At 40.6% G+C, this 15,057-nt stretch overlaps 1 protein-coding gene across 4 annotated transcripts in view; it reads right to left on the bottom strand.

Annotated features, from left to right (window-relative positions):
• Positions 1-15,057, bottom strand: part of PDE4D (phosphodiesterase 4D) — a 584,878-nt gene that overhangs the window by 149,326 nt on the left and 420,495 nt on the right. For 3 of the 4 annotated variants that reach the window (XM_067569281.1, XM_067569283.1, XM_067569282.1), the window contains exon 3: positions 1,150-1,186. In XM_067569281.1, coding sequence (XP_067425382.1) covers positions 1,150-1,186 — 37 coding nt within the window. Of the gene's footprint in view, positions 1-1,149; positions 1,187-7,629; positions 7,755-15,057 lie in introns of those variants that run through there. The other variant, XM_067569284.1, reaches the window with a different exon arrangement.

Below are 15,057 nucleotides of genomic sequence, written 5' to 3'. Positions count from 1 at the left end.
AGCTCTGAAAATGGTCAGGCTCATTCTTTTCTCCTCCAATAAAAGGAGAACATAGAAAACCTTATCTCCAGCTCTCAAGAGTTTCATCCGGTGCACTGTCAGCTGCATTGTCCCAGAGTAGCGGCTTTTATGATGGGTCATGAATGGTAAGGTGATCTCTGATGCAGGTAGGTGCCAATCCAATCCTGACAGACCAATATGGATACCAGGTAAACACTGTACTATGGATTTGCTCACTAAAGTTCTCACAACTATATTCTGCTAATACTCATTTTGTGACATGCACAGACATTATACTAAAATCTGGATGCTCATATTGAAGAATGACACTGTTCCTACTTTATTCTACTATGCCTCACCCCTTCCTTTCCTCTTTCTTCTCTAACCATGTACAGCTTCATGGGTTCAGGTCTGCCTTTAGATACACAGAGGCAACTCAGTCAACTGAGTGGGAGATGCCTACACCTACTTGAGGGGAAAATGTGGTCCCATGAGTTCAGAAATTCACCTCTGAAATACTTATCTTAACTTCTCATAGATCACAAGACAGCTATATTGTTAAAATGTATGGAAGATTTATATTTAAGTTATAATTATATTTGAATTGATATTTTGTAAAACCATAACACCTGGCTACAAGAATTAACACTAAATAATTAATAGGTGTGGTTTTGTAGGTGAACAACATATTCTGTGCAGAAATTAGTACATATAAAAATTCTCTGCACATGAAGAGATGAAAGGGGCTAATAAACTGTGGATGATAGGGGATACTGATATTTTAACAGCAGCAGAATGCAGTTTTGTCAAGTTGATGGCACAATGCCATTGTGGTTTGATACAATATTTGAGGAGAAATTAAATTAGGTTATTCTGTCGTTTATGTAACTGCACTTTTACTATACAAATAATCAGGGGTAAGCCAATAAAACAGAACCATAGGTAACATCTGTGGCAGTATCAGCTTGTTGACAATGGTTTTTTTTTCTTCTCCTTCCCCGAATCAAGAAAGAAATCTGACTGCAAGATAAGAGAAAGGAAACAATGGGCATGACCCTGGAGCCATTCAAATGTAAACTGTAACATCACCTGAAAAATTAGATTATTGATCTTATTACTTCATATGGATATATGGCAAGTTGTGCCTACCTGAGCAAATGGTGTCACAATCAAGTCATCTCCATGTCTGAAAAATAAACAAAATTATACGTTAGATGTTACTGATAACTGTTCTCACTGAAGTTACCTTAAAAAAATCAGGACATAAATTAATTTGTACAAATTACTTTAGTTAACCTTGGTCTTATTCCTCAACATCCATTCATCCGAGCAGCTTTAAAAATGCCTGTGACGGGAAAACATCTAACAGTTGTCCAGTCACCTGGTGGGTTTACGGGATTGCTGGAGACCCAGTTGATTTCTACGCTGCTTGTTGAACACACACACACACAGGATGAATCAGCAAAGATCACATCCCCAAACTTCCATTTCCCCACTTATTTGAAACTAAATGGAATCTCTTTTGTGCTGTATAAGAGTTATAACCAGGCGTGCCTTTGTGGTTGGTAGCACCCACAATTAGTTTTGGTGGAGGGGCCCAGCCCACCTAAATATTGAAAGCGATCTGCATTAAGTGTTACTAACAGACGATAATTTGTGAGCTTTGGACAAGCTAGTAACTGCAGATGACTGGGGACTGCATCATAGACTAATAAAAACCTAGTAAAACTTTTAAACTGACTCACATAACTGAAGTTATATGGGGGTGTTACCTAATGTGTGCCGTTGCTGTGGCAACCATACCCACACTAGGTGGTGTAGGCACAAGTGTCATGATGACGTGCCTAAGTGGAGGAGGCAGGGAAAGGGGGTTATCATCTCTTCAGTAGCAAAACCTTCTTGTTAGAGGAAACTGGGTTCTGGTCTAAATTCCCACTTGCCTCATGAATAAAATTTCAAAGTTACTCATAAACTACCACATTTAATAGGCATGGACTGTGTGCAGTATTTTGCACTTAGTTACCAGAGGTACTGAATAACCACAGGGTAAAGAAACTTGGAGGGCTGATGTATAAATACAGTTTATCCATTCTTTAATGAAATTTTCACAAAACTGTGACTGACAATGAATATACTGTAATTAACCCATGACAGATACATACACAATCTGATACATAATCTCATCATTTGAAATAATTTCCCCCAAATATGCTCCAATAACTATATATAGATTAAAACGCTGCTTGGGTTATGAACAATTTTTCTAACATTACTTTTATGGAATGAGGACTCTAATCCTAGAGTACCTGGCACCCATGTTATTTTCACAAAAAAGTAAGGCTAACTTTATCTAACTAGCTGGAGCTACGCGTTTCCAATTTTTATTTTTAAAGTAAGGCAAAGAGAACAGTCAATAAAAGTCAGAAAATGATTCACAAAGAAATAATTTAATGAGAATTTGTTTATAATATGCCTGATGTATTGGGCAATAGATATGTCATACAGGTTATAGACTGCAGCTTCAGCACCTGAAGTCATTCAGCTGAAATTGTTATTGACAGTTTTGTATTAGAATATGCTTAAAATATTAAACCTATTTTCAATAAGGAGCTTTCTTTCCACTGGGAACATTTATATGAAACAGAGAGAAAGAGAAAGGGAGTGTTTAAAAAGGGACTTTTCATATTAATAAAAAAGATCACTTCAAAGGAACTTTTATGATTAAAAATAGAAAGTTGATTGGCATGCCTCTTGCCATCACCTGGGGAAGGGTTCTTTTTCTGAGATCACGGTCCCCACAGAGGTCAAACCATAGCAACTCTTCTATGGAATGGCATATAGTTCCTCTGTGGTATGGAGTTCTTGTTACTGACTGTTTTGAGAGTACTTCTGGGGCTTTGGCCATACGTGTCACTACCTGCCCAGCTCCATGTGGGCACCCATCCCACATCTTCCACTCCACACCTGGCCCCCACAAGCCATGCTGCTCAGGCAGCCCTCGGCCCCTGACGCTGCTCCAGCTGCGACCCTAGACTCACATTGCACCTGCTGCTTCAACTCCCATTTCCAGGGCTCCCAGCGAGCAGCTCATCCAGAAAGATGCATGCAGCAGACTGGGGGGGTGGGAAACAGGTGCTGCTGTGGGCCACGTGGCAGGTGTGGGCTGAGAGCCTGAGGAGCCAGACTGGGATATGCAGTGGGGTGCACAGGTGCTGGGCAGTTGGTGAGAGCTGGGGGTATGGTGTGCTGGAATCCGAGCAGGGAACTGGTGATGAAGGGGCCAAGGTGTTGGGCTCGGCCAGGGGAGCTGGGCATAGGGCCAGGTTGAGGGTGTAAGGACCACGCTGCACAGAACCCGACTCTGTCTAGTGAGAAGGAGCCTGTCACCCCTATGTGAGGGGGATCAGCTCCCTCAGTCCAAGTAGCTTTGTGCAGAGTGAGGGCACCTTGGTGCCTCTTAACTGGAGCCCTTGGGGGCTACCCTTGCTGGTGCCCAGGTCCTGTTGTGGTTGAGCTGAGCACCTCCAAGGATGCTGAGCTGGGACTTGCCCTGCCTTGAGACCCAGGGAGCAGGTGTCAACCTGTCCGGAAAGGACCATTGGGAAGGGTGGCTCCCCTGCCCAGGGAGCAGCTCTTGACTGCTTACAGAGCCTTGAGCAGAGGCCGGAGGACTTTCAACCTGGCCTGGTCTAGCTCAGTCCTCCTGGATGGCAGACTGTTTCCCATCCTATAGGGTCTGTCACTGGGCCTCATAGCCTTTGCAGCCGCAGGCTGGGGTCTGCCTCAGCAACTTCTGAACTGGCTGCACAAGGTTCTGCGGGGGTATTGCAGCAGCAGGGGAGGTAGTGAGGGTCTGCCACAAACTCTTACGGGGTTAGGAGGTGGGCAACACACTGACGTTTTGCCCAGGGAGGCAAATTGTCTCAAAAAGCCTAACCAGCTTCCCTGAAGAGTCCTCCTCAGGAGCTCCCAGTCTTCTGGAGCCTCCTAACTCAGGCCTCATAACCCTTTCTTAGATCCAGATGTTCCTTAGCTAATTAACTGCCATCTAGGCAATTAACTACTCACAGGTAGATCTGGGTTGGCTCATTCTCTTTATCAGAGCCTGTCACAGGAAGGCTAAGTGCCTGACCCACTTACAGAGCCAGTTACCTCGTGACAATCATCATCCTCTTCATAACAGCCCTTAACATATTTGAAGACAGTTGTCATGTCTCCACTTAGTTTTGTTTTCTCATTGTTGCTTATGAGCTATGCAACATCCTTTAGTGAGACAGTGAAGCAACATTTCCTAGGGGTGCATTGCAGCAAGGTCTGTGCTTGTGAGTCCTCTTTTTCCTTTGCTCCCCCCCACTACTGTTTGGGATCTTTCTTGCAGAGCTACACGTTAGCCTATATCTAGCTTTCATACAGATGATGCTCGTCACACCTCCAGACAGGGGAAAGTCGTGTTATTTGCTGCATAAAAACCTGCTCACCTCCTCTTCAATAAAAACCTATATTTGGCCTTTTTACAGTCTGTGCATCAGATGGAATCCCCGGATTCTCAAGCAAATCACTCTCCTGTCTGCCTGATGTCAACCAAATTAGTCTGCCACTTGGGTAAAAAGCATATAAACAACTAAGCATGTCCATGAAAATGAACTCCATGCAGCAAGTTTTTTTTGAAGGGTCGGATCCTAAGTGGGACTCTGTCACTGGGTGCAGAGGCCTTATCCTAAATCCAATGTGTAAGGAGTTGCTTTCTTGTTAATCTATCCTGATTCCCATGCTTAATGAAGCTGAATCATGGAAACAAAACAGTTATTTAATTATAAAAGTTATCCAAGGTAGTGATGGGTGGTCAGTAATGTCCCAAAACTTTTCATTGTCATTGCTGCCCCTACCCAAAATAGAGAGAGGAATTAGGAGAGGTATCCTCTTCCAACTGCCAAAATTTCCAATTATCTCATGGGTAACAAACACCGAGAGCGCCTTCCATATCTTACAAGTGGAAAATACTTCAAATTTTTACTACTCAACTACCAAAACCTCTGGCTTCCCAAACTCTCAGCTGTCTTCTATAATGTAGTTATGAGCTGTCAATAGAAAAATCAGCAACACACTGAAAATTTGATTGCAGCTCAAAATATAGAATCATTGACATGTAGGTTTGGAAGGGACCTTGAGAAATCAAGTCCAGCCACTGAGGGAGAACCAAGTACACCTACACCATCTTTGACAGGTGTTTGTCCAACCTGTTCTTAAAAACCTCCAATGATGAGGATTCCACAACCTCCCTTGGAATTCTAGTCCTGAGTAAAACTACCTTTATAGTTAGAAAGTTTTTCCTAATATCTAAACTAAGTCTCCCTTGTTGCAGATAAAGTTTGTTATTTCTTGTTCCACATTCAGTGGGCATGGAGGACAATGGATCACTGTCCTCTTTATAACAGCCCTTAGCATATTTGAAAACTGTTATCAGGTCTCTCCTCAATCTTCTTTTCTCAAGAATAAACATGCTCAGCTTTTTTAACCTTTCTTCATCAGTCAGGTTCTCTCAACCTTTTATCATTTTGTTGTTCTTCTCTGGACTCTCTCCAGTTTGTCCACACTTTCCCACAACGTGTCATCCAGAATCATCCATAGAACTCCCACTGAAGCTTCATCAGTGCCTAGTAGAGCAGGACAATTACCTCCCAGGTCTTACATATGACACTCATGTTATTACACCCCAGAATGAGATTAGCTTTTTTGAAATTGCATCAGATATTCAACTCACATTCAATTTGTGATCCACTATAACTTCCAAATCCTTTTCTGCAGTCTTACCACCTAGCCAGTTATTCACGACATTATAGTTGTGCATTTGATTTTTCCTTTCTGAGTGTAGTACTTTGCACTTGTCTTTATTGAATTTAAATCTGTTGGTTTCAGACCAATTCTCCAGTTTGCCAGGGTTGTTTTGAATTCTAATCTATCTTCCAAAATGCAAACAACCCCTCCTATCTTGGTGTCATCTGCAAATTTTACAAACATACTCTCCACTCTGTTATCTAAGTCATGAATGAAAATATTGACTAGACCCAGGGCTGGCCCCTGCAAGACTCCACTGTACACACCCTCCCAGTTTGTCAGCAAACCATTGGCATGCTACCCTTTAAGTATGGTCTTTCAACAGTTGTGCACCCACCTTTTAGTAATTTAATCTGCATTTCCCTGGTTTGCTTATTAGAACGTCATGTGCAACTGTGCCAAAAGTCTTACTAAAATCAAGATATATCATGTCTACTGCTTCCTCCATTCATTAGCCAGTAACCCTGTCAAAAATGGAAGGAAGTCATGTGTCCTTTCAGGTATCACAAAGTCTCCTTTTTACTAAAAATTATTTTAAAAAAATAAATAGGAGCACAGGTGAGGGAATGCCACTCCCAGAGCATTCCCTGAACTTCCTAGAATCCAAGGGAATCTCCAGCATGGATGTACTCAGGGGATTGGACTGTAACATAGTTTGGAGTCAACAGGGGTTAAACTAGAGACCACCCTTTCATGGCATTGTCTGGTCTGGTGGGAAGGCACATGGATCTCTCAGAAGGGTTAACCCTTCCTCAGGAAGCTTTAGCTCCTGCAGTATCCCCTCCAATATGACTTAGCTGTAGAGGACTGAACCAATCACAGCAAGTCATGCTGCCAGGTAGCAGCAGGGGCTGAATCAGCAGCAACATAGAAAGGTGGCCCCGCATGCACTATCTACTGTGCCATGCTTCTGGGGCTTCTTTTTCAGGAACTGTGGGATTCAAAAGCTGTCTTCCTGTCCGTTCCATGCCCAACCTCTCCCCGCCCCTCCCATCCCGAAGGAATAAATGCCAGGATATTTGAGAATTTGAATAGTTTTTCGATGAGAGAGGATGATTAGCTTTCTCCGGTGGTGGGTGGTTTTTTTTTAAACTTCATTCTGTTTGAGTTCTTGTTGCATTGTATTTCACTCAGCTGCTGAGGAATGCTGCAGCACTTTGTTCTTTAGAGTGGGTATTATTACGTATTTGTTTAATCAACTAAAACCAATCAGGTATTTAATTTTCACATTTCAAAAGCTCCTTCCATCCAGTATGAGAGATACAGGAATTGCAGTTAATTTGATAAAAGTGTATCATAGAAAGCACAAGTCCTCAAGCTCGCACAAAGTGACGTAACCTACTAGCCTCCTGGGGGCCAGACCCACGGGCAGAAAAATCAGCTTGTGTTGTACACAACCCCTCAATCCCCTATTCTGCCAGGGACTTGAGTTTGGCTGCACTTGGCCACAAAGTGGGCAGGAATGCCTAGAGAGAGGGTGTGCCTAAAGTACCAGGGAGATGAAGTGACTAATTGTAGCCCTCTCTCCGCTGGCAGTGGGCAATGATATCACATGCTAGTCACACCACAGGGTTGAATTTTTTTGTGAGTACAAGTTGCCCTCCATTCCGCATGCGGGGGATGAATGAAGCCCCGTCTCTTTGGATCTTGTCATAACAAAACATAGAAAGGTTGGTCTGTGTGACTGAGTCAAAGAAAACATGTCAAAGATCTTTTTCATGAAGAAGTGCAAAGAATATATCATTTCCTATTGACCTACAGGGTACTGCTGTGTATTAAAACACAACAACCTACAGTTATCCAGCTGTTTCCTCCTTTTCGGTGGTATGGAGGCTGGTAGATGAAGCAGTCAGAATTCTGGTTAGGCTGGTGTCACGCGTCTATATCCAGAAAGCAGAAAGAAGGAATGTAAGCGATGTAGAGTACAGCACAAGCTTCTAAACATAGACAAGGTTGTTAACCTTTAATGCTGGGAGAAACAGTTCTGATCACTATTAGCATGACACAATTCAGCAGAATCCATGTATTCTCACTGGGATATCGGTATCTATCTGTTCATCTCTTTCTATGGAATTCAGATATGAAAATAGGTATGTAAAAATAATTTTCAACTAGCACCAAAAATTTGAAAAGATTAGCTTAATCTGAAAAAATGACCATTCACAAAATAATTACTAGCAGGTGACTGTGTGCATCACAAAACATGGGGACAAAATTCCAAAAACAGAAGTGAACAATTTTCATACACTCCCATTTGTTTCTCATAACTTACATTTTTGCATGCAAAAAGGTGTGGGGGCAAATTTTTCACAAGTCACAGAGAATTTTGACACATTTAATAATAATTATAACTGAATTTGAAAAGTGTCCCCATGCTGAGGCATTCAGGGTGCTCAACATTTACTAAAATTCAGTGGCAGAAAACAACAGTAAGGTACAGTTAAGGTTGCTTGGTGGTATGTTGTCCCTGTGCAAATTGCTGAACTGGACAAAACTCAAATTTCTGAAAACCAGGAAATTCAGTTACAATTACACATACAACCTTAACTCTGCCTTAGTTTAACAATGCCCTAGTACACACCATTAACACACATATCTGTACTCTGCCAACCCTTCAGTTGCTGAAATGTACAAGCTCTTCACCTCCTTTTACAATCTATTTACTCTCACACACAGGCTTCCATCTAATACTACTAAAGGACAAAAAGGAAAAAAAATGTTGTCCATGCCACTTTCTCTCTATTCCTCTGGAGCTGCCAATAGTTAATGGAATTATTTAGATTGCACTCCAGGAGCAGTCTGTGTGTTAGGTATACCTATGTTAGGCACACCAAATTTCGAAGCAATCTAAATAACCATTCAGATGTTAAAGCACTTAGAAGAGTCGAGCTTTAAAGCATATACAATGGTGGGAGTGGGAACCCTCTAGCCATTTCTCTTTATTGGTGCAGAAAAAATGTAAACAATGTACATTTTCTTAAATACTATTTTCAGTTTGGGTTCCCCAAAGATTTAGTGGGTGCCATGCACTGTGTTGGGTAAAACTTAACAGACTGAAACCATTTTGATCAATGTCAATAGTTTGATCTCTAGCTCTGGGCAAATAAAAAATGTCCAGAAACTTTTTGAAAAATGGCTAGGGGGGGGGGCGGGGAGGGGGGGGGAAGAGGTTATATCTTTGCAGCCCCTTCGTCAAATGACCGCAAAGTTGGGTCACTAAACCCTACCCTGCACTCTACTGAGGCACACCAAACTTCAAAGGAATCCAACTAAGCCTGTTGATTTTAAAGGACTTAGAGTGGTCAATCTTTAAACAGAAGTTGTTACTCACCCGTAACTATACTGGCACTGCCACCCTACTATAATATAGAATAATTACAGACATAATAAAACAGAAAAAAAACCAGACAAACTCTTATATAAAGCCAAGTAACGTAGAATTGTTTCACAAAATGGGCATAAGAAAATTGGATTCCTACAGGACTGACAGAGTATAACTGAAAAAAATAGTGTTTTCAGATTATTTTTATAGTGGTGTGAGATAGGTCAAGGCAGATGTTTAAATGGCGAGAGTCCTACATCTTTGGGACCACCACAGCAGAAGCTAAAGTTAAAAAGTAATATCCTTGAAATGTGAGTGTGAGCCAGCCAGGATGAAGCTCATGGGGAGGGTCATGAATGAGCTCCCTCTTCATTAAAGGCTATTACCACCAAGAGGCCAGAATAAAATCAATTAATCATTTTACAGACAGATAACATAAAGAACACAAGATGGGCATAATATACAGTGATGACAGCTCAATCCTGTGAGCAGACCGGCTCCTGTACTGTGTACAGTTTCAAGTAGTGGAGAATTCATGCTGAAAGCCCTATGTAAGGGTACATCTAGACTATGAGCTAGTGGTGTGATTCCCAGATCCCACAGACATGCTTGTGCAGCCCTCATTTTAGGTAGTATGCTAAAAATAGTAGCATAGCCACAGACCACAGGCAGCTGCAGCACAAGCTAGCAGTCTCAATACAAACCTGCTTGAGCGCCATGGGTAGATACTCAGGGCAGCTAGCCCGTGCCATCGTTGCCTGTACTATGGGGCTACACTACAACGTTTAGAGTGCTAGCTCATATGAAAGCTATCATGTCTACATGATCTGGGAATCACACTCCAATCTTGTAGCATAGACGTAGCCTAAAAGGGAATGACATCACCCGCACACTCTTAAAAGCATGCATTACTGTAGCAAGGGCATTACAGGATAAATCAAAGCAAAGTCTACACATATTGTGCAGATGTAGGGGATGTCTTTATAACTACATAGCTTACCATGGACAGAGCTTGATCAAAAATAAAAAAAAAGGCTCTCTACATTTTAATGTGCCACCTCAAGAAGTAGGGAGGCAAAGGAAGAGAGCTTCTTCATGATGCCCTGTTCCTCTTACCCGCCTTCCACAGAGTAAGAACAAGGCAGATATGGAGCATCTGGATAGCAATCCAGGGTAGAAAATCAAAATAATAGCGTCCAAAAGGCAGGAGCAATACAATTATGTATCATTGTATTCAATCCCTTGTTTAGATAGGATCATGCCATGAGGTCTCACGCAGACAGTGAACAGCATGGGGGATGGAACTTTGAAGGTAATCACAACTGACTTCCCTCAGTGATTGAAATGCACACATAAGAAAAAATATAGTAAGAAACAGTATTGGCCAACATTTTCAAATATGTGGGTACAAACAGGTGAGTTTGGAAATGTGGGTTCTAATGTATCCAGTTAAAATCCCACAGAACTGATTAATTTTCACAATTTATACAATATATGGTCAGATAATACATTAAAATCATCTTGAAATTCTGTATCTCTTTAAAGTAGAGTATTATACTGGTATACAACTGAAACATCCAGCTATCTCCCTAGGATTTGTACTGGATGGGAATGCCAATCATTCGGTAAAGTCGGCTAGTATTCTCTTCATGGTGCTCTATGATTGGAAGATAGCTTTTTTAAAAGGGTGGACCCAGGCAGTAGGCTTTGAAAAGACTGTGTTCAATGTTCTCAACCCTGGGGAACTCTGGGTAACTGGCATCCTCTGACTGTCTATGGCGCTGGGAACTTAGGCTGTTGGATAAATGGGGTGAAAGGCTGATGAAATTGGCCCATTTTTTAAATGCTGCATATCACTTTAAGATATATTTCAGCATATATTTCATGCATTAATATTTATCAAACAACAAAATACAGGGAAAAATGTAATTTTCCCCATATATATGCTTGGACTCTGAGTTTACACTGTTTAGACACAAAAAATGCACAATATATGAAAGGCCACTACTAAACAGTATTACGGTCTTCAGGATGAACCAAAAAAACCCAACAACTCTATTACAACCCTATCCTCGGTGTATACTTCTATATTTGGATTCAACATGACATCCGCCCACCTTCCTTTACGAGGCTGGTTCAGACATGGTATGAAACCTATGGATGCAGAGTTAGAGAAGGCAGTCTGTAAGTCCTATATTTTTGTTGTGCACATACTCCAGATCATAATAGTAGCATGAATGAAACCCATGAGTACTGTATGTGAAGTAACATTGCTTGAGTTCCCCATGCCTAGACTTTGTGATGTCTGCCCTGTTAAAGCCCTATAGGATTTGATGAAGTCTTTGGAAAGAACTATACATGTATGATCTGCATGGTCAAGAGATTCTGAAAAATATTGACTATTCAGGATCAGGTTCTAGCTACAATGATAGACAAACCTGGAATCTGAGTCCAAGCTGCTCTATGATATCACAATGTAAACTGCATTATCACATTATAATGCCATTCCAGCAGAGCATGAGCTCAAAGGATATAGAGTAGGAAGAAGGGCTGGCTTCCCCATGTGCCTGGCGTTCTCATGCCATCTGCACTTGAGGAATGACCCAACTGAGTGTTGGATTTAGGAGCTGGCTTCACAATTCTAATTCAGCTGAACTCTCAGTGCTTTGGGGCAAGATAGAAGATATGTACAAAATTTAATTCACGTAGGCTCTTTTTTCCCTCTTTTTTAACCATTTCCTTAACCCTAGTATTCAAGAAAAGTACATGAATATAAAACAGACATAGTCAAAGGAAACAAGCCAAAGGAGATACCATTTCACACTTTTCATCTTTTAGAGAATGAATTCCAGGATTAATACAAAACTATCTCCGGTGCAAGCAAGCAAGAAGCTGAGGGATGAAATGACCTAATGTTCCTTCTGGATTGATTGTGAAGTTAACTCAATCCCTGTACATATCAGGTGACCACTGAGCTGGAAACTGGACAAAGATGTTTCCCAGTCAGCATTAAGATTTCAATTTTAAGAGGTCTCTCTCCACACTGCTCCACCCTGGGACTGTGCACACACATGCAACTCCCATTATCGCATTAGCAGGAGCTATGTGGCAAGCCAGGAGATGACTGTTATGATTAATTCAACTCTCATTTCAGAATCTTTTTTATTGTAACATGCTTCCTGAAACAGCATTAGTTTCATCTAAAGAGAAGGTTTGGGAACTCAGCTTCCTTTGCTGAGTATAGCATTAGTGAGTAACTTGTTTTAAACATTTACTATTTCAACAGGGAATAACAAAAGAAAAACAGACACCTATTAAAGGAAGAAGTACTGTGTTTTTCAGCAAAGAATTCTATTTGGAAAACAAATGTTTTGGAGTTAAGCAATACTACCAGTAATGGTTCTGCATTTTTTAAGGATATAAAATCACTTCTACTTATATGTCATTAAAAAAAAAATCTAGCTTTGTATGGCACTGTGAAGGCAAGTGACCAAGAATCTGGGATTAAAATGCATGAAAAATATACTGTCGTCATAAAGAAACACACCGTTTTCTTACTCAAAAACTGACTGACTGCATGGTCAACAAAGGAAATTAACTCAACCTTATTTCACAAACCTGTTTGAAAAAGGGATATAGTGAGTTCTTTGCCTTTGACACCATGTGAATTTCTGTAAAATATTGCAAGCAATTGGCAATGGCAGAGTACTCAGGCACTGGTCTTAATTTTAGTTAAGTTTTCTGTTATTCTTTGCTTATAATTTTTTTTAAATGGGTTAAAAGGACTTCTTTGAAGTATGGTACTATATTCATTGAGGTCAAAGTCTAGGGCAAGTTTGAAGCGTAAAGGCGTATCCAATTTAAAGATAAAATCTTAAAACAAAAAACTGTGTTGCATCTTTTTCCTAAGAGCATATAAATACTTTCCTCTTGCTTGAATAAATAAAATATGTCCCTATTTTACTGAAATTCTCCAGGAAAAAACCTCACTTCTGAGTTCAAACAAAATAGAAAATATTGTGGATCAAAAGATCATACAGTAGTTATGTGGGAGTGAAACTTGAGACTCAGAATGGAATGGTTCTTTTAATCTTTTGTACATAGTTATGTCACTCAATGTGAGAGAAGAATCAGGAAATCTGAAGTCCAAATTCCTAGCCAATAGGCATTTCCAATTTTGTTAAAATATAGTGCTAATTCAATTTTTTAAAATAACTATATGGTTTTTTTCCCTCTCTTTGAATCTTACAAATAACTTTAAAATTGAAAACTTTTTGCAGATTATCTTTAAGGAAAATGCTTTTGTTGCATAGCCTGAGAATTGACATCATATGTATTGCAGTGTATTATTATAAGAGTCAGATTTCAAGTTCTTTCTGGCTCAGAAGGATGAGTATAGGCTGTATCACGGGTAATTTGGCTTTCTGTTCTTGAAAACAATATATGTTTTAATACATGATTATTTTTTAACAGTAAAGGGCCAGATGATGCTTATATAGTAGCTCAACTGGTTAGCCCACTTTTAGCTGTCACTAAGCTTCAAGGAGCATTCCCTTCATGGACTTAAAATTGCACTCAATGCAAGTTCTACCTGAACAAAAAGTGCAGGATTAAGAAAATGTATCTGTGTTTACTTGAAAATGTCCTTTCCTTGAGTAATAAGATCCATAGTTCCACTACAATGGGTATTTCAGCCAGTTTGCAGCTTCAGGGCAGTCAATTACAGGCAGTGGGGGAAAAGCCCCGCCACCTGAAGTTCTCTCCACTCAGTCAACTTTTATAACAAGGATAATTCCTTTCTACTTGCCTAAGTTACAGACTGTGTAAACTATATTTTCGGGGGGAAAAGCCACAACATTTTCTCCTACTGTGGAACATAGGGATAGTTATTATCGAAAAAAGAAACCCGAATGTTTGGATATCATTTTCCATCTCTGTCAGATGACATAAAGACCCTTTTGTTTCCAAGTTTGTGAGGATTTTCTCTCTGAACCAAAGATAGAACTCTGGGTCTCACTTGAGAAAGTAAAAGCTCAATTGGTGGAGATAAATAGCTATTGAGAAGATCACTTTAATGGACAGAAAGTATAGTGACAGCGCCAATAGGGGTTCAATTGGGTGAATAGTGTAAGGACCAGGATGAGGATCTTGTGGAGGTGGAACAAGGATAGTCTCTCTAAGAAAGCACTTAATGTCAAGATTTGTGGAAATTGAGAACATGAGACTCTGCAGCATGGACACTCTTCTACAGCTACATTAAGGCCTGAAGGAACTCAGTGCTATTCTCCAATCTCTTTAATGTGGTAGTTAAAACATGGACCTTGCACCAGCTAGTAGAATAGGTTCTGTTTGTTGACTTCTTTCTAGGATCCTAGAAAGTGTTAATCACATAATCTGACTATCCATTTTTTAATCTGAATGGAGAATTGGTCCTGGATAAAGAATTGGTCTTTGTACTATCAGAGATTCTTTATGAATTAGAAATGTTGGGAGGTCCACCAGTAGGTCAATGAGTACTGTGAGCCCCATCTTCAGTCAGAATACATAAAGAGTATCACTGTTGCTTTCTGTTTCCTAGCTTTTGAATGATTCTGAGGAGCAATGGAAAGGCATATAGAACACAACTTGGCCAGCTCTACAAGAACATGTCTGTCGCCTCACATCCCAGGTCCTGATATGAAAGGAGGCCACGGGTGCTTAATTGCTGCTTCCAAATTCAAATAGGTGAATCACCGAACTGCCAAGTTAAAAATGATACTGCCAAGTGGATTCTTCTCTCTTTGAAGAAATCATTCAACAAAGTTTCTAGGTGAATGCTGGTGCCTCTGGGATGACTCGATGGGGTACCAGAGGACCTTGTCCAGATGGTGATGGATTAGTATGGTGGTTTGTGAAGGGTT

The sequence above is a fragment of the Emydura macquarii genome, unplaced genomic scaffold, assembly GCF_026122565.2.
Source record: "Emydura macquarii macquarii isolate MOO-44397 ecotype Brisbane River unplaced genomic scaffold, CSIRO-AGI_Emac_v2 contig_2897, whole genome shotgun sequence".
NCBI classification, from domain to species: domain Eukaryota; kingdom Metazoa; phylum Chordata; order Testudines; family Chelidae; genus Emydura; species Emydura macquarii.
This window is presented reverse-complemented; position numbering and strand designations above follow the sequence as displayed.